This window comes from Oncorhynchus masou, chromosome 26 (genome assembly GCF_036934945.1).
Source record: "Oncorhynchus masou masou isolate Uvic2021 chromosome 26, UVic_Omas_1.1, whole genome shotgun sequence".
Classification (NCBI taxonomy): Eukaryota; Metazoa; Chordata; class Actinopteri; order Salmoniformes; family Salmonidae; genus Oncorhynchus; species Oncorhynchus masou.
Window position 1 is genome coordinate 21,982,396 of NC_088237.1, and position 23,479 is coordinate 22,005,874.

The window sequence follows — 23,479 nt, forward strand, 5'->3', positions numbered from 1 at the left end:
TGACGGATCGACTCACGATCGTTGTCATGGACGATCTGAAAGTTCTTGACGGAGGCCTGTGTAACGCGGCCGTGGAAATTGAGCACGTACGACTGGGTGTCGTCATTCCACACAGGGGCCTTGTTGTGCAGCTCGATCAGGTTCTCCACTGAGTGGTTCTGCCACTTACTTAGAAGGCTGTCCTGCTCCTGGAAACACACAGACAACAGGGTTGTATTCATTAGGCACTAAACAGAAGAAATAGGACTGAAACAGGGAGTGACAACCTTGACTTACCCAAGAAGAACGCTCTATTTAGTTTTCCGTTGCGTGCCCTAATGAATACGACCCAGACATCCAAACCATCTAATCTGACATCACTCTCCAGTGACCACATCTCACAGCCCTTAGTGGGTTAGCCTCAGTTTCCATTACATGATGTTGACTTCAATACCCACTCCATTATTCAGATTGTGCTAAATTATTTTCTATTTCAAGGTGTAAGAATGCCAGAGTCTTAAATCAATCATGCCCTCTGACACACCCCTCTGCCTTACTGTGCATAACAAGTACAGTGACTACAAATGTTAGAAGAAGTGATTGGAGTTGTACAGTCCCGTGGGGCTGATACATACACTGTTTGGACGGACGGGAACCCTTTCAAAGTTCATGTTCATGCCTGGGATGATGACGGTCATCTTGCGGGGACCTTTGAACCCCAGAACGTTGGTCTCCTGCAGAGAGAACACAGGAGATCAGAATGTCACACAACCTTACAGGTTCAATTATATTTGTGTGCGTGCGTGTGTGCGTGCATGTGTGTGTACACTCACATAGCAGATGGCTGCGAGTTCCTGTCGTGTGTTGCTCTCCTCCAGCAAAGCTCCAGGGTTCTTACAGGGGTTGGTGCCTTGGTCATACACCGTGAACTTGGTCCCCATCAGGTTAGACCTGCAGGATGACCAGACCAATCACATTAGAGTCTACAATGTCCCTCCAGCACTCACAATCCCACTTCACACCCAATAGGGTTATCAGATGCAGCCGAGGGCTCAAAACAATATGGAAATTGTTCATCAACAAAGATTTAGAATTATATTTAGAGTTGTGAGACGAGTGAGATATGGTCCGACCTCACTTTCCCCATGAAGCTCTCTCCCTCGCGTGACAGGTCCGTGGCGTCCACTGAGATCAGGTAGTTGGACGTCTTGCTCTTTTTTCTTTTCCTCCCAGCCAGAAGAAACAGCTGGGTGAAACAAAGAGAGTAAACTCAGGGTGAGAGGGAAACTCACAAACCATCATTTTAATCACCGCAATCAAAACAGGTGTTACTTTTACTTTATATTCTCACACCATTTCAAATGTAGCTATTGAGGAAAATAAAATTAAACAGGCCTGTGAGATAAGATGGTAAAATAAACCCATCTAGGTCTTGTCTCCATGTTAATCCACTATGACAGGATGTGAGGTCAATGTACCTTCCTGCCGTCCTCTCTCTCCATGTGCATAAAGTAGGTGGGGTACAGGCCGCGGTCCATTCCCTTCTTGTCACGGGATATGCGGCACTTGACGGTGACGCCGCGGGGTGCGGGACGCACCACAAACTCCTCCAGGTTGTCCACTTCGATCAGGGCGCTCTCCGCCGTGGGCGACCCCGGTGCCACGTACTCCTGTGAGAGGGGGACGACGACACACTGCTACATCACAAAACATACCAGCCAATCGCTGTTATAACGGAGATACGGTACAGGAGTAGGGAGGACAACATTCATCTGCCATCTTGTTGTTTCAGTGTCTTCAAGTGACAAGTTGATTTGCCATGTGTAATGAACACATTAGAAATCTCACAAGCCATAGCCACATAGCTATGTGTGTGCACCTAATGATATGACAGGACAGAGACAATTGTACGGTTGGACTCACTGTGTTGGACTTTATGCTGGAGGCAGACGCAGGCCGGGTTAACTCTGGGTTGGGGGACAACGAGCGTGTCCGGTCTTCGTCACAGTGTTCCTCATCCTCACTGGCCTCTTCGTAGTTCATACTGCCTGACAGACCTGGTCAAGGGAGAAATAGTGCACTATGGGAGGTGTGGCCTACAGCCTACACTCCATTGGTTGGGATCAGGAGTAGAGGTCGACCGATTAATCGGAATGGCCGATTAATTAGGGCCGATTTCAAGTTTTCATAACACTCGGAAATCGGTATTTTGGGACACCAATTTGCCAATTATTATTATTTTTTTATACCTTTATTTAACCAGGCAAGTTAGTTAAGAACACATTCTTATTTTCAATGACGGCCTAGGAACGGTGGGTTAACTGCCTCATTCCGGGGCAGAACGACAGATTTTCACATTGTCAGCTCGGGGGATCCAATCTTGCAAACTTACACTTAACTAGTCCAACGCAATAACGACCTGCCTCTCTCTCGTTGTACTCCACAAGGAGACTGACTGCCTGTTACGCGAATGCAGTAAGCCAAGGTAAGTTGCTAGCTAGCATTAAACTTATCTTATAAAAAACAATCAATCATAATCACTAGTTGACGACACGTGGTTGATGATATTACTAGATATTATCTAGCGTGTCCTGCGTTGCATATAATCTGGCTGAGCATACAAGCATACAAGTATCTAAGTATCTGACTGAGCGGTGGTAGGCAGAAGCAGGCACGTAAACATTCATTCAAACAGCACTTTTGTGCTTTTTGCCAGCAGCTCTTCGTTGTGCGTCAAGCATTGCGCTGTTTATGACTTCAAGCCTATCAACTCCCGAGATGAGGCTGGTGTAACCGAAGTGAAATGGCTAGCTAGTTAGCGCACGCTAATAGCGTTTCAAACGTCACTCACTCTGAGCGTTGTAGTAGTTGTTCCCCTTGCTCTACATGGGTAACGCTGCTTCGATGGTGGCTATTGTCGTTGTGTTCCTGGTTCGAACGAGGAGAGGGATGGAAGCTATACTGTTACACTGGCAATACTAAAGTGCCTATAAAAACATCCAATAGTCAAAGGTAAATGAAATACAAATGGTATAGAGAGAAATAGTCATATAATTCCTATAAAAACTACAACCTAAAACTACAAACTAAGACTCATGTTAAAAGGAACCACCAGCTTTCATATGTTCTCATGTTCTGAGCAAGGAACTGAAACGTTAGCTTAAAAAAGTGCAATATGTGCAATATGGCACATATTGCACTTTTACTTTCTTCTCCAACACTTCTCCAACACTGTTTTTGCATTATTTAAACCAAATTGAACATGTTTCATTATTTACTTGAGGCTAAATTTATTTTATTGATGTATTATATTAAGTTAAAATAAGTGTTCATTCAATATTGTTGTAATTGTCATTATTACAAATACATTTTTTTTAATTGGCCGATTAATCTGTATCTGCTTTTTTGGTCCTCCAATAAAATCGGTATCGGCGTTGAAAAATCATAATCGGTCGACCTCTAATCAGGCAGACCCAGGGTTCTCTATGCAGACAGGAGAGATCATCTCAGATGCCCAGCCAAGCAACAACTCCTCCATATCTCCTCAGTAATCCCATAGGTTCTTATTGCCATGACTTTTAGATAGATTATTTTCTCCTGGGATCCAAAGGGATTAGCCTGCATGTAATGGATATGGGCAACGTATTTCTTCAAATGTATGCACATTTTGTTTTTGATCACATAGCCTTTGATTTGTTCCAACTAAGTCATCATACTACCTCAGTTGAAAATATGAACTGATGCAATATTTTTGCAATCGGAAAAGGCCACATATTACAATATGCAGCTAAAATTGCTCTTTGAAATATTTAGTAGTCCCGAAAAAATTTGAGGAGACAACCTAACCTCAAAACAGCTGGCAGAGGATAGGAAGGAAAGTGGAAGCGAAATAGTGCTGAGGAACTGTTGAGACCCATTGAGGAAGAACTTTTCTGGATAAAACAGATGAGACTACCCAGTAACCAGGTTACCATAGAAGAGACCTGTTATGAACCTCTAGCCATCCCAGCAGCCTTCATTATCCCCAGACACCACTGTTAGTCCACTTCAGAGCCCTATACATTTCCACATTGGAAAGAATACTGTTGAAATACAAGACAATAGATTCTCCATCTTCAGTGTGTTTTATCCATCACTGAGAGCTGGTTTCCTGGACCCAGATTAAGCCTAGTCTTTTACTAAATGCACGTTAAGCATGCTTTTCAGTCCAGGAGTAATCTGTGTCCGCGAAACCGGCCCTGATTGTCCAATGTAAAGGGGTTAGTTAGGCACGAGGGAAAGAAGAAATCCTATTGAGAGATGCCAGCCAGACAGACACAACACGGTGTGGTCAGACAGGCCTCTGTGGGAGCTGCTCTGGACAGGTGTCAGTAATGCTGCTAATTGGATTTACCAGCCGTGACTCTGGCTGGTGCTGTGGAATATTTTAATGAAAAGCATTTTTTTAGGTGTAAAAGCATAATTCAAAATGAGAATGGGAAAAATGCCCGCTCTCAATGTGTTCCATTGTTGATGATACAAGAAATATGAAATGTTTTTCTTCGGTGTGGCTTGAGGCCAGAGTATAATACCTAGCACTTTACATCTAAAGACTAGGTTATTATCAGTAACTATAGAATTCACTGTTGTTGTATCCTCCCTCAGTTTCACCTCTGCTCCATAGAGTTAGTGCTACAGAGAGAGAGGAAAGGAGGGAGGGAGGGAGGGAGGGAGGGAGACACCCAGCAACCTTCACTTCAGCCTTGTCACCATGGGAACGGCAGGCTGCTCTCTTCTACCTGACTGGAGTAGTTTCTCCCTGGCAGACAGTGGGCTCTCTAGCCCCTCCTCCGGCCCCTCCTCTGGGCCCTCCTCCACTGCACCAACCAACTGGACCACCCTGTTGTTGGCGGGGTCAGAGAGGGGAAGGGGCTGAGAGATGTCCCATGCCTCTGCAGACAGACACATATATGTATTGGCCAACGTGGCTAGAAACAATATGTACACAGTGGTGTTCACTCCATCTAGCCCCAGAGATGTCTAAATGTCAGGGTACTGACAAACATTAAATACAGACCGCAAATGTCAGCTACATTCTAATAGTGACTCAAAGGCATCAATTAAAACAGCACACAAAGTTTGGAAATGGAAATGTCAACGCTCGGGTTGCAAAACCAAAACTTGCAACGTGATCATTTCAACGGCTTTCTCTGTCTCACAGCACATGAAGAACTTGGGAACTCACTGATCAGTTTTGATTGAATAGCGTCCCCAAGTCAAATCCAAATGGAGGCAGTAGGCTATTACTAATCTTTTGCCGTTTCCATTTCAATTAGTTTCCACTGGGAAATAAAAAAGCATGGGCAGACAGATACTATCTAAAGGCACCTGAGGACAGGCTGGATCTCAGTAGCACTAAGCAGACCAGGCATTCATTCATGATGAAAGTTTGCATTATTGAGAGGGGAGTGTCACCTCTGCCCTCTTGTTGCTGTCCAGGAGAAGATCCTTAAAAACTGAGGCTAATGCAGTAATACACTGCCCTTAATCTGGGTCTCAGGTTTAACTAGGTAATACATCACTCTCCCGGATATAGACCTGGCTATCTTAATTTAGTTTGTCATTTCGCACAGTAACAGTACAGAAGGATATTGAATTAGTCTCAGGAAATGAAAGAGACTTCAACACTCTTCGTGGACCAGCCAGAAGGAGGGGAGGTGAGGTGGCATAAATAGGTACTGTGGTAGGTGGATGCTACTCTTGCCCTTTACACATGATAAAATCAAATTCTCACTGTGTCACAATCAACATTGCCCTCCGCCATCTCTCTAACTGCACACTGCAGCACCACAGCCCTGGGAGGAGAAAGTATCCCAGAGCAGGGAAAAGGTTGTATCAATGCGCAATGGCTTTTAATGAGGGTAACTGAAATAACAGCAGCAACAGCTGCAACAATAAACCACAACCTTCATAGTTCTTGAAACTGTCCCCGAACAACGATGTCGACCAGATACGCTCCCATTTCTCATCTGTCCTCCTTTGCTTTCTTTATCTTCTCGCCCCCTACCTCTCTCTCTCTCGTCCTCTCACGAGACCACAAAGTGCCTCTACCAGCCCAGAGGTGTGAAAGAGACACTTATATTGAGTGCCCTGTCGGTGTAGCCCACCAGAGCAGCAGATGGGATGTGATCTCTGAAGCTGCTTGGTATTCGTGTGCTGAGGCGACCCAGAGGATTTATCAGGGTAGATGACGATGAGGATATAACTGACTGACTCACATGTGTACACACTCTCCTAGGTCTTCTGTCTATAGCACTACTACGTATGAGACATTGTCTGTGCAGTGGAGGTCATAGGGCTTGGACTATTTCCTGGTCACATGGTCTGACCATTACTAGGCCCCGGTGTATTTCCTGGTCACATGTTCTGACCATTACTAGGCCCCGGTGTATTTCCTGGTCACATGTTCTGACCATTACTAGGCCCTGGTGTATTTCCTGGTCACATGGTCTGACCATTACTAGGCCCTGGTGTATTTCCTGGTCACATGGTCTGACCATTACTAGGCCCCGGTGTATTTCCTGGTCACATGTTCTGACCATTACTAGGCCCCGGTGTATTTCCTGGTCACATGGTCTGACCATAACTAGGCCCCGGTGTATTTCCTGGTCACATGGTCTGACCATAACTAGGCCCCGGTGTATTTCCTGGTCACATGGTCTGACCATTACTAGGTCCCGGAGTATTTCTTGGTCAGGTAAGGTGTTCAGGAACCCCCCCCAGCCTTACCTACTGACAGAGCTCTTTATAACACTGTACTTTAACACTCCAACCTTCTGTCCAAACTGGCTGTCCTGACTCCCTGTCCTGACTCCCTTCTCAAGCTCCCCCCCCCGGCTCACCTCGTTTCTGCAGCAGCTCGTGGATGTCCGTCTTGGGCTCCAGCAGAGTCTCTGTGTCCCCGTCCCGGTCAGGCTCCTCGGCGAGGGGAGACTGGTGCAGCGGCTGGGACAGGGACAGGGGCTGGGACTTGCTCACCGACAGAATCTGGATCTTGGCACCCAGGTCTGGGGCCTCAGAGCCCATGAAGGCAGCAGGGCCGTCGATACCTGCAGGGTGGGGTGCATTCACAGATGTTTTTGAATTATGTTAATGACTTTGTCCTGCTTGTCTGTGTGTTTGAGCACCCAGCTGTTTACTTCTCCAAGAGCTGTTCTGTATTCCTGTCTGTGCTTCCCTGAGGTGATTTGATTTGTACCTACTCCTTATTACTTAGCCGTCTGCTTGCAGCTGCGTTTCTCTGTAATATCTCTCCTCTATGTTCATGTCAGAGCTTAGCCTTGTGCCATGGAGTGATATGCTGCACTGAGCAGGTGGCCCTTTTCTTGCCTGGGAGTCTGAATGCTGCTCTGCCTCTCTGAATGTGACTCTCTCCTCCCCATCTGAAGGCCCCTCTGGGCATCAGAGAACCGCTTCCTGGGGGTCTCCTCCACTACCTTGAACAGTCGCTTCTCCACATGTCCCAAGACTGAGGGAGGCATTATTAGACACACACACACACACACACACACGTCATCATATTAGCTTCCTGATTGTTTGTAGGAACATTGTATTGTATCCCAGTACATGAGAGACTAAAATATATTGCATGCCAATGTACAGGTGATTGGTATCAGAAGTGGGATGCACCAATGTTTATGATCCTATTCTATATAAGCACATTTTCTCTAGTCTTGTAATTCCTGACTGGTCTCCTCTACCTCGATTTGGAAAGCCACTCTGCTCCTCCAGAGTGAGCTCCATGACTGGCTCCTCTTCCTGCTTTCCTGGGCCCCACCTTCTCCCACCACTCCCTCTCACTGTCCTCACCTGATATACTGTCCTCACTCTGGACTGGAAAGCAAATTGATCATTAAAGTATTCTTCTTCACAGCCAACACCAACAAACTGTCTATCTCTTGACTGTAGACTGGGGTTCAATCGCTCAGCACTGATCCTGCTTTCTCAGACCCATTACTTTATCCCGATGGTGAGAGCTGACCCCGGAAAAACTAGCTTGTACAGTAGCTAACCCTAAGAACCAAGGCTCACCATCGATGATGACATCGCTGGTGATGCTGAGGCGTGACTCCACCAGCGGGGCCTGCTCCTCACTGCGCCGAGGCTTGGAGCGCCTGGGCCGGGCCTCTGGGTTGGGCTGCACCATCAGAGGCTCCTGCCGCTTCCGCCGCTGCTTCTGCTCCAACAGCGCCCTCTGTGGGCGGGAGGGGAATTACGACAGTGAGAGTTTAACATGCAAATATTGTGTGTATGTCCCTACCTGCCCAAGACTGACAGCTGGTGATAAGGCTCTAGTGATCCCCTCTCTCTGGACCCTACCTGTATCTGTCCAGGTATACCTGGCCTCTCTTCCCCACAGTCCATGAGGACTAGAGGTCGACCGATTAATTTGAAAGGCCGATTAATTAGGGCTGATTTCAAGCTTTCATAACAATCGGAAATCTGTATTTTTGGACACCAACAAAAAACATTTTTTTACACCTTTATTTAATCTTTATTTAACGAGGCAAGTCAGTTAAGAACACATTCTTATTTAAATGACGGCCTAGGAACGGTGGGTTAACTGCCTCGTTCAGGGGCAGAACGACAGATGTTTACCTTGTCAGCTCGGGGACTCAATCTTGCAACCTTACACTTAACTAGTCCAACGCTCTAACCACCTGATTAGATTGCACTCCACGAGGAGTCTGCCTGTTACGCGAATGCAATGGAAGCCAAGGTAAGTTGCTTGCTAGCATGAAACTTATCTTAGAAAAAACAATCAATCATAATCACTAGTTAACTACACATGGTTGATGATATTACTAGTTTATCTAGCGTGTCCTGCGTTGCATATAATCGATGCGGTGCATATCGTTGATCTAATGTGTACCCAACCATAAACATCAATGCCTTTCTTAAAAACAATACACAGAAGTATATATTTTTAAACCTGCATATTTAGCTAAAAGAAATCCAGGTTAGCAGGTAATATTAACCAGGTGAAATTGTGTCACTTCTCTTGCGTTCATTGCACGCAGAGTCAGTGTATATGCAACAGTTTGGGCAGCCTAATTTTCCAGAATTTTAGGTAATTATGACATAACATTGAAGGTTGTGCAATGTAACAGGAATATTTAGACTTATGGATGCCACCCGTTAGATAAAATACGGAACGGTTCCGTATTTCACTGAAAGAAAAAATGTCTTGATTTCGAGATGATAGTTTCCAGATTTGACCATATTAATGACCTAAGGCTCGTATTTCTGTGTGTTATTATGTTACAACTAAGTCTATGATTTGATAGAGCAGTTTGACTGAGCGGTGGTAGGCACCAGCAGGCTTGTAAGCATTCATTCAAACAGCATTTTAGTGCGTTTTGCCAGCAGCTCTGCTTCAAGCCTATCAACTCAGATTAGGCTGGTGTAACCGATGTGAAATGGCTAGCTAGTTAGCAGGGTGCGCGCTAATAGCGCTTCAAACATCACTCGCTCTGAGACTTGGAGTGGTTGTTCCCCTTGCTCTGCAAGGGCCACAGCTTTTGTGGAGCGATGGGTAACGCTGCTTCGAGGGTGGCTGCTGTCGATGTGTTCCTGGTTCGAGCCCAGGGAGGAGCGAAGAGAGGGACGGAAGCTATACTGTTACACTGGCAATACTAAAGTGCCTATAAGAACATCCAATAGTCAAAGGTTAATGAAATACAAATGGTATAGAGAGAAATAGTCCTATAATAACTACAACCTAAAACTTCTTACCTGGGAATATTGAAGACTCATTAAAAGGAACCACCAGCTTTCATATGTTCTCATGTTCTGAGCAAGGAACTTAAACTTTTTTACATGGCACATATTGCACTTTTACTTTCTTCTCCAACACTTTGTTTTTGCATTATTTAAACCAAATTGAACATGTTTCATTATTTATTTGAGGCTAAATTGATTTTATTGATGTATTATAATAAGTTAAAATAAGTGTTCATTCAGTATTGTTTTTAATTGTCATTATTACAATTTTTATTTTTTTTATTAAAATCGGCCAATTAATCTGTATCGGCTTTTTTTGGTCCTCCAATAATCGGCATCGGCGTTGAAAAATCATAATCGGTCAACCTCTAATGAGGACACCATCCCTTTCCCTCATTAAAACAGATAGACTGTACTTCCTGTACTGTACTTCCAGTCATTGCTCAAACACTAGATAGCATTGGCTGGCGAAACTACCGCTAACTTCCTTCCTACTGGATGCAGAGACATAAAACTGGTATCCACGAGTTCATCTGACTGGGGAAGAATTACTTTATGATGACTTCCTCATCATCAAACCAGACACTCATCTATATTCATTCAACCTTATACGGACAGCCTTAGACCTTATCCAGATCACTCAAAATGCTGAGAACCAGACAATCAGTAACGACTCTGTCCTTATCAGACACTTTGTGGTGGTGGTGTTGTTTTGAAAAACAGTGCTCTCTCAGAGTTATCTTAAGCAATACAACAAAAACAAATTAGCAAAAAAACTCATTATCGTGTCTTGCCAGCTTCCGTTTCAGGGGTGTCAAACAAGATGCATGTTCCTATGGTAACTGTGTCAGAGTGTCCTTGATAGACTCCACATTCTTTGTTGTTGTCTTTCACCACTCCCACTGTTGTTGAGGGAGAGGACAGAACATGATGGCCATTCAATGTGAATCTCAAAATGAAACCCCAGATGGCTTTGTAAACAACACACACACAAGCGTCATGACCCGACCTGGCAAATCATTCAGCCACAGTAAAATGTCATGTTTTCTTCCTTCGGTATCTTTGAGACTAAATTGGAAGGCAGAATAAGCAGCTCGCATAGAAACAGGACAGGTGAGGTAAGGTTGGCTAGGCTATATTTATCTCATAGTAAATGTCACAGAATAATGGACCTTTGTATCCTAGCAATACCACTAGAGGAAATGGGACATAAGAGAGTTAGCTACTCAGTGAAGAAACCTTCAGCAACAAATCCATTGAAATCAATTTAGAAAAACCTTTTACATGGGTCCTGGACAAGTAAGCCTAGACTGTTGTAAAAGATGCTGAGACAAAGTAACAGAGTGCTTGACATACAGTGCAAACAATTCAAACTACTTTAATAAACCTAGAGTTGGAAATGCTGGCTGAGGCTCTGTTCAGTACGGGGACAGAGAGACTGGAGACAGTGACAAGGCAGTGGGATCATTAGAGCTGACATTGTCACAGCCATCACAAACACTCTGGGAAACTAGGGACAACAGCGACGAGGGTTGGTCCCCTTTAGATTTCTGGCTAAACAATACACAGCACAATGTCTCTATGAATATAAAAAAAGCTTCACACTAGAGAAATGGTCAATTTCCATGAATTATGGTGACATTCATCAGTTGGCCCTGCAGTCCTGGTCTCTGGTCAAAGTAGGCGATGGGTTACGTAACTGCCTCAATTAGAGGGGAGCATCAAAACAACAAGCGGTGTTTAGTGACGAACTGGGCTGGAAAGAGACGAGAGGTCCTTGTCTCTCTGAAGCCTCATTGGGCTGATTAACCACCACTACAGAAAGGTTTTATTACTCAGGGCTAACGCAACACACACATTCAGGGCCAATGCAACACAGGCGCACCCACAAAAGCACAGACACGCACGCTCATACGCTCATACACACACACACACACACACACACACACACACACACACACACACACACACACCATAGCCTGCTTCTATTGACACCTGAATCTCAAGGTGCACCTGAAAAATTATATTCATTAAATACCCAAACTTTGTCTTTGATTAAAATTAAAATAAGACCAGATGAAAGGCCTCTGGGAGCTTAATGGTTTCAGCTTGGAGTCTGATTGTTTACATTTCAAACAGGCTTTGTTTTAAAGGGGCACTTTGGGCTTTTGGCAATGAAGCCCTTTATTTACTTCCCCAGAGTCAGATGAACTCATAAATAGCATTTTTATGCCTCTGCATCCAGTATGAAGGAAGTCAGAGGTAGTTTCACGAGCCAATGCTAACTAGCGTTATCCCAATGACTGGCCGTCTATGGCATCTACTAGCATGCGAGCAATTACCATAGAATTCCAATCATTGTGTTAACACTAGCTATCAATTGTGATAATGCTAGTTAGCAACTTCCATCAAACTGCACGTAGAGACATACAAACGGTATCCACAAGTTCATCTGACTCTGGGGAAGTAGATAAAATCCTAAAGTATCCCTTTAAGAGGGGAACTGGGTTCGCCTCTTCGTTTTCTTCTAAGGCTAAAAATAGCAGACAAATGAATAAAACATCTGAATGGATTATCATAATGAAACAGACTGTTAATTTGGACACAGGATACAGATTCCATGTAAACAATAAACAAAAGCCCCACAATGCTTCACGATGAGATCCTATTTAAAAATGTTATCAAGGGCCACACATCTGACCCAGGAACTGATTAAACTTTGAAACTCTTTTGTCTAGTTTTTTTCTTCATCTTCCCTTTTTGCTCTGGCACGCAGTCGTCTTCCTGTGTAAACTGGCTAGCAATCTTCTTCCAGTGTAAACTGACTAGCAGTCGTCTTCCTGTGTAAACTGACTAGCAGTCGTCTTCCTGTGTAAACTGGCTAGCAGTCGTCTTCCTGTGTAAACTGGCTAGCAGTAAACTGTCTGGGAAATTCTTGCTAGCCTTATAATGTTTTATATCATGTGTAAGCTGTTTTTCTCTCACTGGTGTGATATTGATCTGTAACTAAGATGATATTGCTGCTGGAATCATAGCAATGGCGACTCCTGGATGTAACTAAAGTTTTTACAGAACGGTTACCTCACAAGAACTGAAAGCAGTAGAGCAGACACTGAACTGTCTCACTCGCTGACAGAACTCATCAGTGGCAACGACACTTCACTTCACTGAATTAACTCTATCAAAACTGAACAGAACTCAAACCTAGTTCCTAGCTTGCTTGGACTACACTCTTAGCACCTATTTTTCTATCTTGAACGTTGAACAGTTATACAGCTGTCCCCATAGGAGAACCCTTTAAATAACCCTTTTCGGTTCCAGGTAGAACCCATTGCGTTCCAGGTATAGAAGGAACCCTTCTGGGTTCCTTGTAGAACCCTTTCTATAGAGGGTTCTACATGGAACCCAAAAGGTTTCTACCTGTAACCAAAAAAGGATGATCCTATGTAGACAGCCGAAGAACCCTTTTGGAACCCTTTTTTCTAAGAGTGTATAATCCGAACATAGAGTATGGCCGGAAAATGAGGAATAGTTATGCTTTAGGCTACTCATTGTTCAACTATTTTCATATTCAAACAGCAACATAAAGAGTTGATAGAATCTGTTGAATAGGCTATTTGTTCCCAGTACACCACCATTTCACAGATCATACCTCTAAATTATAAAACATGAGAATCTTTTTTTTTTAAACTGGAGAAAAGAACGTAGGCTACTAGAAACAAAACTGCCCTACAATTAAAACTATCCATTGTATTATTGTCAATTTAAAACAAAAGACTTAAGAGGATAGGATATGAGAAAAGGATATGACTCAATACACTGTTTCATTCACCGTCCTGAGGCTGTGGGAGCAAGACATTGTACAGGCCTAAAACAAGACACAGGAGGCTAATGAAAATAGCAGACTACGAGATATCCCACATCCACGGAAGTGTGTCCCACCAGAGACAGGCTATAACAATGATATCACCAGGATGAGCTGAAATCAAATGCTCGCAGACATGCACAGTACACACACGCAAGCATGTACATATGCAAACACACACACACACACACACACATACACACAGAAATATACACACCAAAATACACTCACGCAAGCATGTACCTGTGCACAGACAACCTCCCATGTTACTTTCAGATCAAAATAGTCAACCATAAATGACATAAACAGAACAGAGAATAAGAGGTGCTGACCCACCCTGTCCATTAGTGTCCGGAGTGAGACAGAGAGTAAAAGTGAAGTGCAGAAGTTTCTCTGTGGAGCTCAGGGTTCCATGCTCTGTGAGAACCCGTCAAGTCTAAACTCTCTCCCACCGAGCAGCACTCGTGCTGGGCATGCCTCTGTCTCCCTCTACCCCTGGATCAGGCTTTCAGATCAGACAACTAACACGAGGATAACCACGCAACACCAGCCTACCCTCTCACTCCGAGTCCGTGTCTCCTCCTCAGCCTGTGAGAGTGTGAGTGAGAGAGAACTAGAGTGTATGTGCGTGTGTCTGGGTGGTCACTGTAACTAACTGAATCAGCGGTGTTACTCACCCCGGGGCAGAGTGGGGAAGAAAGAGAGAATGAGTGAGATGGAGAAAGGGAGGGAGGGGGATAGAGCTGCTGCAAGTGTCTGTGTTTGTGTGTGGGTTGGTTTTTCTATCTTTGTGGGAACCTAAAATCCCCAAAAGTCCCCACAAGGATAGTAAAACAAGGAAAATTCTCCCTTGTGGGAACACATTTCCCACATCCTCATGAGGACAAAGGCTATTTTAAGCATAGGGGGGTTAGAGTTTTAGAATTAAGGTAAGGGGTTAGTGGTTAGGGTTAGGTTTAGCGTTACAAACTTTAGAAGCCTTTAAAAAACTCAAATACACTACAAGTGTGCATTTCCTGCTGTGCAGGAAAATTCTCAGCAACAAAAGCAACAAATTAAGATCCTACATCTGTAGGCATACAGCTCACTACACAGACTGTCTACTGAAACCCTTCTATGGTTATTCCCTACATAGTGCATTACTTTGTTAGTGCACTACTTCTGACCAAAGCCTATGTAGGGAACAGGGTTCCATTTGGGACGCAGACATCGAGGCAGTCTATGTGCCTACCAATCATCTCATCCATCTTTTACTCCATTGTGTGACTGTTGCTTAAGGCTGGTTTCTTAAACCAAATCAGTCAGTTTCACTTTAAAACAGCATGGGTGGTGATAAGGATACTGCAGGCAGGAGGGATTGTAAGGAACAATCATCAGACACGCAGACGGGGAAGAGCTGTTCGCTGAGAAAGGAGCAGATTGGTGCTTTATCTCTACAATGAGTGCTAAAACAATTCACTTCCGGAAAAATATGTTTCTTTCTGCTAATTGGACAAATTGTACTGCCTTTGAAAATAAAAGGAGTTCAAAGACACCCTGTTTTCCCTCTGTTTCATGACAATCAGCCTTACTGTGCTGATGGTCGGAAATACAAATGCTATTACAAAGCCAATGAAATTCTTAGCCTGAGTGACACCGGAGGCAGAAAACCAGGTCATTTGTACACTCGCTGCCAGTCAAATGTTCAAGCTTGACAGGCTCACAGCTAAAAACATGGACTGAGACCTCAAAAACAATTCTGACAAAAACATGAAAAGACACCAAAAACAACCAAAACGCAAAAGGCCTCTAGATATATAAGATATGGACTAGTCTGGTCATTTCTGCATTATAAATACTCATGACATATACCCTGAACAAGTCTATGGGAGCTGTAATGTCTATAGAGTGGCTATGATGTTGAACAGATGCTGTATGTGGCGTAACTAGTTAAATGTGTTTAATAAAGTTAGTCATTACCTGCTTTTCCAGCTTCTGCTGCCTGAGGCTGGTGCTATCATCATCAAGGGCACTGAGAAGAGACGAAAGACAAAATGGTTACTATCCACTCATAACTCATATCTGACTGAGACATAATACAAGTGGTTCTGTGGTTAATACCAATCTGTTATCTGGGTCTCATCTGTTATATTTACAATAAGAAACAATTTGCTACAGTGGTCACTAATGAATGCACCTCTGATCGAGGTTGGGTGGTATGCAGATTTTTATACCGCTTCTGTACCATACCGGGGTATTTGGATTTGGTTTTACCGGAAGTGCACACAGGGGGCCTTGTTTATTTTTGAAAAAGGTATTGAAAATCATACCATCGGTATATCTACAGTTGTCAGTTGGAAGTTTACATACACCTGAGCAAAAAAACATTTCAACTTAGATTTTCACAATTCCTGACATTTGATCCTCGTAAAACAAGTCCCTGTCAGTTAGGATCACCCCTTTATTTTAAGAATGTGATATGTCAGAATAATAGTAGAGAGAATGATTTATTTCAGCTTTAATTTCTTTCATCACATTCCCAGTGGGTCAAAAGTTTACATACACTCAATTAGTATTTGGTAGCATTGCCTTTAAATTGTTTAACTTGGGTCAAATGCTTCAGGTTGCCATTCACAAGCTTCCCACAATAAGTTGGGTGAATTTTGGCCCATTCCTCCTGACAGAGCTGGTGGAACTGAGTCAGGTTTGTAGGCCTCCTTGCTCACATATGCTTTTTCAGTTCTGCCCACACATTTTCTATAGGATTGAGGTCAGGGCTTTGTGATGGCCACTCCAATACCTTGACCTTGTTGTCCTTAAGTCATTTTGCCACAACTTTGGAAGTATGCTTGGTGTCATTGTCCATTTGGAAGACCCATTTGCAACCAACCTTTAACTTTAACTGATGTCTTGAGATGTTGCTTCAATATATCCACATAATTTTCCCTCCTCATGTAGCAATCTATGAAGTGCACAAGTCCCTCCTGCAGCAAAGCACCCCATAACATGATGCTGCGACCCCCCTGCTTCACGGTTGGGATGGTGTTCTTCGGCTTGCAAGCCTTCCCCTTTTTCCTCCAAACATAACGATGGTCATTATGGCCAAACAGTTCTATTTTTGTTTCATCAGACCAGACAACATTTCTCCAAAAAGTATGATCTTTGTCCCCATGTGCAGTTGCAAACTGTAGTCTGGCTTTTTTTATGGTGGTTTTGGAGCAGTGGCTTCTTCCTTGCTGAGCGGCCTTTCAGGTTGTCGATATAGGACTCGTTTTACTGTGGATATAGATACTTTTGTACCTGTTTTCCTCCAGCATATTCACAAGGTCCTTTGCTGTTGTTCTGGGATTGATTTGCACTTTTCGCATCAAAGTACATTCATCTCTAGGAGACAGAACGTGTCTCCTTCCTGAGCGGTATGACGGCTGTGTGGTCCCATGGTGTTTATACTTGCGTAATATTGTTTGTACAGAAGAACATGGTACCTGCAGGCGAAATTGCTCCCAAGGATGAACCAGACTTGGAGGTCTACAATGTGGAGGTCTACAATTATTTTCTGAGGTCTTGCTGATTTCTTTTGATTTTCCCATGATGTCAAGCATAGAGGCACTGCATTTGAAGGTAAGCCTTGAAATACATCCACAGGTACACCGCCAGTTGACTCAGATGATGTCAATTAGCCTATCAGAAGCTTCTAAGGCCATGACATCATTTTCTGGAATTTTCCAAGCTGTTTAAAGGCACAGTCAACTTAGTGTATGTAAACTTCTGTCTCACTGGAATTGTGATACAGTGAATTATAAGTGAAATAATCTGTCTGTAAACAATTGTTTGAAAAAATACTTGTGTAATGGACAAAATAGATGTCCTAACAGACTTGCCAAAACTATAGTTTGTTAACAAGAAATTTGTGGAGTGGTTGAAAAACGAGTTTAAATAACTCCAACCTAAGTATATGTAAACATCTGACAACTGTAAATTCCCCGGTATATGGTATATTGGCGCCCCCCCTTGGGTTGTGCCGTGGCGGAGATCTTTGTGGGCCATACTCGGCCTTGTCTCAGGATGGTAAGTTGGTGGTTGAAGATATCCCTCTAGTGGTGTGGGGGCTGTGCTTTGGCAAAGTGGGTGGGGTTATATCCTTTCTGTTTGGCCCTGTCCGGGGGTATCATCGGATGGGGCCACAGTGTCTCCTGACCCCTCCTGTCTCAGCCTCCAGTATTTATGCTGCAGTAGTTTATGTGTCGGTGCTAGGGTCAGTTTGTTATATCTAGAGTACTTCTCCTGTCTTATCCGGTGTCCTGTGTGAATTTAAGTACGCTCTCTCTAATTCTCTCTTTCTCTCTCTCGGAGGACCTGAGCCCTAGGACCATGCCTCAGGACTACCTGGCATGATGACTCCTTGAAGTCCCCATTCCACCTGGCCGTGCTGGTGCTCCAGTTTCAACTGTTCTGCCTGCGGCTATGGAATCCTGACCTGTTCACCCGACGTGCTACCTGTCCTAGACCTATTATCTGACCATCCTGGTCATTTATGAACATTTGAACATCTTGGCCATGTTCTGTTATAATCTCCACCCGGCACAGCCAGAAGAGGACTGGCCACCCCTCATAGCCTGGTTCCTCTCTAGGTTTCTTCCTAGGTTTTGGCCTTTCTAGGGAGTTTTTCCTAGCCAACGTGCTTCAACACCTGCATTGCTTGCTGTTTTGGGTTTTAGGCTGTGTTTCTGTACAGCACTTTGAGATGTCAGCTGATGTACGAAGGGCTATATAAATACATTTGATTTGATTATGTGATATATTGCTCAAGCCTACCCTGTTGTCACTTACATAAATGACACTAATGATTTTCAATTGAATTCCACCAGGGGGCATCGCTACTGTGAATAATAACTGTGGACAAGGCACTGAAATCTCCTGGCAGAGCTAGAATTGAACGTTACCAAGGTGTTCACTTGAAAAAGCAGTTACACTGCTGCGCAGAACTAAGACTGACATACAGGATTACTGTCATACCTTAGGCTATAACTGTTTGAGCTTAGCCTGACTGCATGATCTGCACACTGTAAAAAACATGTAGTTGTTAATAAATATAATTTTGTCCAGGAGTTGTTCATGACCACAGAGGCTAACTTGAAGAGAAAAGCTTAGGGCTCAAGCTACAAAACTCCTCACTTTCCTGGTGAGGTCAAAAATGATACGGTATCGGGACTGTATAATGCAATAGAACAACGCATCAGACAGCAGCACTACTGTGCTACAAAGCAACAGCAAGTCTAGATCTAAAACACAGTTCTCCATAGAGTCCTGTCTCTGGCCGTCAGAGCGGTGGCTGTTGTTTGGGACTACTTTTCCTGGACTCCTGTGAAAAGGCCCGCTGGGTACATGTTGCTAAGCTACAGTGAAGAAGGAGAAGAAGGTGGGAGTAGCAGTGGGAGTCTATTCAGAGGCACAGAACGAGTTAGAGGAACCCCCCGCTACTCTACCCAGCCACAGACATAACCTACAAGACTGACAGACATAACCTATAAGACACTCTCACTGGCAGACATAACCTACAAGACACTCTCACTGACAGACATAATCTACAAGACACTCTCACTGCAAGAACACAGCGTATGAACACAGCGTATGTGGGGGGGGGGGGTGATGGAGGATGGGGGAGTGTGTGATGGAGGGATGGGGGAGTGTGTGATGGAGGGAGTGATGAAGGGATGGGGGAGTGTGTGATGGAGGGATGGGGAGTGTGTGATGGAGGGATGGGGGTGATAGAGGATGGGGAGTGATGGGGTGATGGAGGATGATTGAAGATTGGGAGGGGAAAAAACAAGGTTCTGCCACCACCTGCTGAAATCTCTCAGAACAATTTAACATCTCTGGGCTTCACTAATTTCTCTGTCAGTCCACATGCTCACACCATCTGTTGCTGTCAAACAGCCTCGGCTGTATTATACCCTTTACATCTCCCATTCAGACAGAGCGTGTTACAGGAGCAGGACAAGAAGAACTTAATTAAGCACAACTATCTACAGTAAATAGCAATCTCTCCATACCACTGATTCTCTCTCTATTTCCATGAGGATATAAGGGCCTCATTATGTCATCATCACCGTTTCTGAAGGACCCGCACCAAATGCCAAGAGGAATAGAAAGCAGGACGATCATCTGCTGAGAGGCAAACATCATCCGTCTATTACGTGAACTCAGATTATTACAGACAACAACACCGATGACTTGGCCACGTCCTCCAACATCCTCAGAATGATGGATTAAAATCATTAGGCTATAAGTAAGTGTTTAAATTACTACAGATTGAAATTCCACATTCTGTGGCAATAAGAAATACCAATGTCATCGAACCAATGCGTTTTGGACCTGACTTGGTGAGTTGCTTGTCTATTTATTCAACAACAACCCGTTTGGTCAGCTTAACATTAATGATCAGTCATCTCAGAGGCTGTAGAGCACTCTGTTTTAGTATACTGATTGTTACAGCCCTCTTTGAGTCTAATCAGCCCAGTGCAGCGCTATCCATATACAGGCGTGCAGATCTGTCCACAGGGAAGCCATTACATGGCTCTGAGCAGGTGTTGGTGACGGTAGTGACGAGTGAAGGATGATGGGAGGTGTTAATTACACATCCGGGATGGTCATTATAAAGAGGTGCTATCTAGAACCTTAAAGGGTTCTTTGGCTGTCCCCATAGGAGAACCTGTTGAAGAACCCTTTTTGGTTCCGGGTAGAATCCTTTTTGGTTCCATGTTGAACCTTTGCTATAGACGGTTCTTAATGGAACCAAAAAGGGAAGAACCCTTTTTTTCTAAAAGTGTAGGGTGTCCAGAGGAGGAGCGGAGGAAGAGCAGGGGAATCTTTCTTTTCAACAGCTGTCCAGCTAGGGACCTGGGTGGAGACGCAATGGGAATACTCTCCACTGGGGAAAGGCTGGAGGCTTGGTGGGTATGTTTACTACCAAAGGGTGTTTGACTCTTTTGGACTGGGGGAAAAAACATAGTTGAGATACTGTCATTAAACGTGCCAGACTGTAAAACTGACCCTTTTTAGGTGGCTCTAACACCCGAAAAGTGTCCCCATTCAACCCTAGAGGTAGAAGAGTGACTGTGTGTGGCCACTGTGGACATTCCTTGATTCCATCCATCTACTTAACACCACAATCAATATGTCTATCCATCTCCCAACACTCAACCTAGTCTCTCTGACAACACAACAGCTCTTTCTAGTAGACCCTTATCCAGACTGTTCTGCACAAATTTCACTTCACCGGTTGCACTACAGGGTCTTTACCTGGCACTCACAAAAAACAGAGCATTTCTGAAGTAGTCTGTCAACTGACCTATTGGACCATACTATGAGTAAAAAAAATATTCTTTGACCATGAAATGACTAGTTGATGGAAGCTGTGGGTGCCTGGGTGGGTGGTTAATCACAGGTATTCTAATTGATGAGTGCTAAAGCTGTAGGATCTTAATTTGAGCCAGTTTGCTACAGCAGGAGAATAATATTGCAGCAACAGGAAATGTGAATTCTGATGTGGTTTATAATTATTGGACATTTTTTGTGGGGGTGATGCATTTTTCGTAAGGGAAAATAAAGTCTGAAATTTCAAAGTGGAAATTACAAACTTCAGCAGCCTTTATAAACCTCAAATATACTCCCAAGTTTTAAATCTCCTGCATTGGGTGATCAAGTTAAGATCCAACATCGGTGCTGCTTACCTTGCTGTTGAGGTAGAGGAGAAGCTGGCGGAGCTGGAGGGTCTTCAGAGCCATGGGGTTTTCAAACAGGAACACAGGACACAGAGAAGAATAGAGTTAGCAAGAGATCAGTGACACCAAAAAGAACAATGCTGAAACGGGATGCTTTGGTACTGTTCTGACAGTACTGTTCTGACAGTCTCTGTGCGTGTGTAGTCCTTCAGCTTGAGAAGCACATGATCTTTCAAGCTTACAAGGAAATGGAAATCGATCCCTAGTCCATAACACATAATAAGCTATATATTTTTCATTTATCTAAAATAGGCCTACCTGAGCTAGCAGACATAGAACTGACATTGGCCTGTACAGTAGTACTACAAATTAACACCTATATGACTGTTGCATAGTCACAGTCCCCCAGACAGTGAATGAACACCTATATGACTGTGGAGTGGTCACAGACCCCAGACAGTGAATGAACACCTATATGACTGTGGAGTGGTCACAGACCCCAGACAGTGAATGAACACCTATATGACTGTGGAGTGGTCACAGCCCCCAGACAGTGAATGAACACCTATATGACTGTGGAGTGGTCACAGACCCCAGACAGTGAATGAACACCTATATGACTGTGGAGTAGTCACAGCCCCCAGACAGTGAATGAACACCTATATGACTGTGGAGTGGTCACAGACCCCAGACAGTGAATGAACACCTATATGACTGTGGAGTGGTCACAGTCCCCCAGACAGTGGATGAACACCTATATGACTGTGGAGTGGTCACAGACCCCAGACAGTGAATGAACACCTATATGACTGTGGAGTGGTCACAGACCCCAGACAGTGAATGAACACCTATATGACTGTGGAGTAGTCACAGCCCCCCAGACAGTGAATGAACACCTATATGACTGTGGAGTGGTCACAGTCCCCCAGACAGTGAATGAACACCTATATGACTGTGGAGTAGTCACAGACCCCAGACAGTGAATGAACACCTATATGACTGTGGAGTGGTCACAGACCCCAGACAGTGAATGAACACCTATATGACTGTGGCGTAGTCACAGTCCCCAGACAGTGAATGAACACCTATATGACTGTGGAGTGGTCACAGACCCCAGACAGTGAATGAACACCTATATGACTGTGGCGTAGTCACAGTCCCCAGACAGTGAATGAACACCTATATGACTGTGGAGTGGTCACAGACCCCAGACAGTGAATGAACACCTATATGACTGTGGAGTGGTCACAGACCCCAGACAGTGAATGAACACCTATATGACTGTGGAGTGGTCACAGTCCCCCAGACAGTGGATGAACACCTATATGACTGTGGAGTAGTCACAGCCCCCAGACAGTGAATGAACACCTACCTATATGACTGGGAGTAGTCACAGTCCCCCAGACAGTGAATGAACACCTATATGACTGTGGAGTGGTCACAGACCCCCAGACAGTGAATGAACACCTATATGACTGTGGCGTAGTCACAGCCCCCCAGACAGTGAATGAACACCTATATGACTGGGAGTAGTCACAGCCCCCCAGACAGTGAATAAACACCTATATGACTGTGGAGTGGTCACAGCCCCCAGACAGTGAATGAACACCTATATGACTGTGGAGTGGTCACAGACCCCAGACAGTGAATGAACACCTATATGACTGTGGAGTGGTCACAGCCCCCCAGACAGTGAATGAACACCTATATGACTGTGGAGTGGTCACAGCCCCCCAGACAGTGAATGAACACCTATATGACTGTGGCGTAGTCACAGACCCCAGACAGTGAATGAACACCTATATGACTGTGGAGTGGTCACAGACCCCAGACAGTGAATGAACACCTATATGACTGTGGAGTGGTCACAGTCCCCCAGACAGTGAATGAACACCTATATGACTGTGGAGTGAGTGGTCACAGACCCCAGACAGTGAATGAACACCTATATGACTGTGGAGTGGTCACAGACCCCAGACAGTGAATGAACACCTATATGACTGTGGAGTGGTCACAGTCCCCCAGACACAGTGAATGAACACCTATATGACTGTGGAGTGGTCACAGTCCCCCAGACAGTGGATGAACACCTATATGACTGTGGAGTGGTCACAGACCCCAGACAGTGAATGAACACCTATATGACTGTGGAGTGGTCACAGACCCCAGA

General features: G+C 44.4%; 1 protein-coding gene across 4 annotated transcripts in view; it reads right to left on the reverse strand.

Moving 5' to 3' along the window:
* The window catches only part of LOC135515023 (tubby-related protein 3-like), a 41,288-nt gene that overhangs the window by 2,673 nt on the left and 15,136 nt on the right, over window positions 1–23,479 (reverse strand). For 3 of the 4 annotated variants that reach the window (XM_064938818.1, XM_064938820.1, XM_064938817.1), the window contains exons 2-11: window positions 21,319–21,360; window positions 15,566–15,617; window positions 8,050–8,212; window positions 6,861–7,067; window positions 1,903–2,036; window positions 1,458–1,649; window positions 1,113–1,225; window positions 813–930; window positions 615–713; window positions 17–188 (exon numbers count right to left, since the gene is read on the reverse strand). In XM_064938818.1, coding sequence (XP_064794890.1) covers window positions 17–188; window positions 615–713; window positions 813–930; window positions 1,113–1,225; window positions 1,458–1,649; window positions 1,903–2,036; window positions 6,861–7,067; window positions 8,050–8,212; window positions 15,566–15,617; window positions 21,319–21,360 — 1,292 coding nt within the window. Of the gene's footprint in view, window positions 1–16; window positions 189–614; window positions 714–812; window positions 931–1,112; window positions 1,226–1,457; window positions 1,650–1,902; window positions 2,037–6,860; window positions 7,068–8,049; window positions 8,213–13,942; window positions 14,481–15,565; window positions 15,618–21,318; window positions 21,361–23,479 lie in introns of those variants that run through there. The other variant, XM_064938819.1, reaches the window with a different exon arrangement.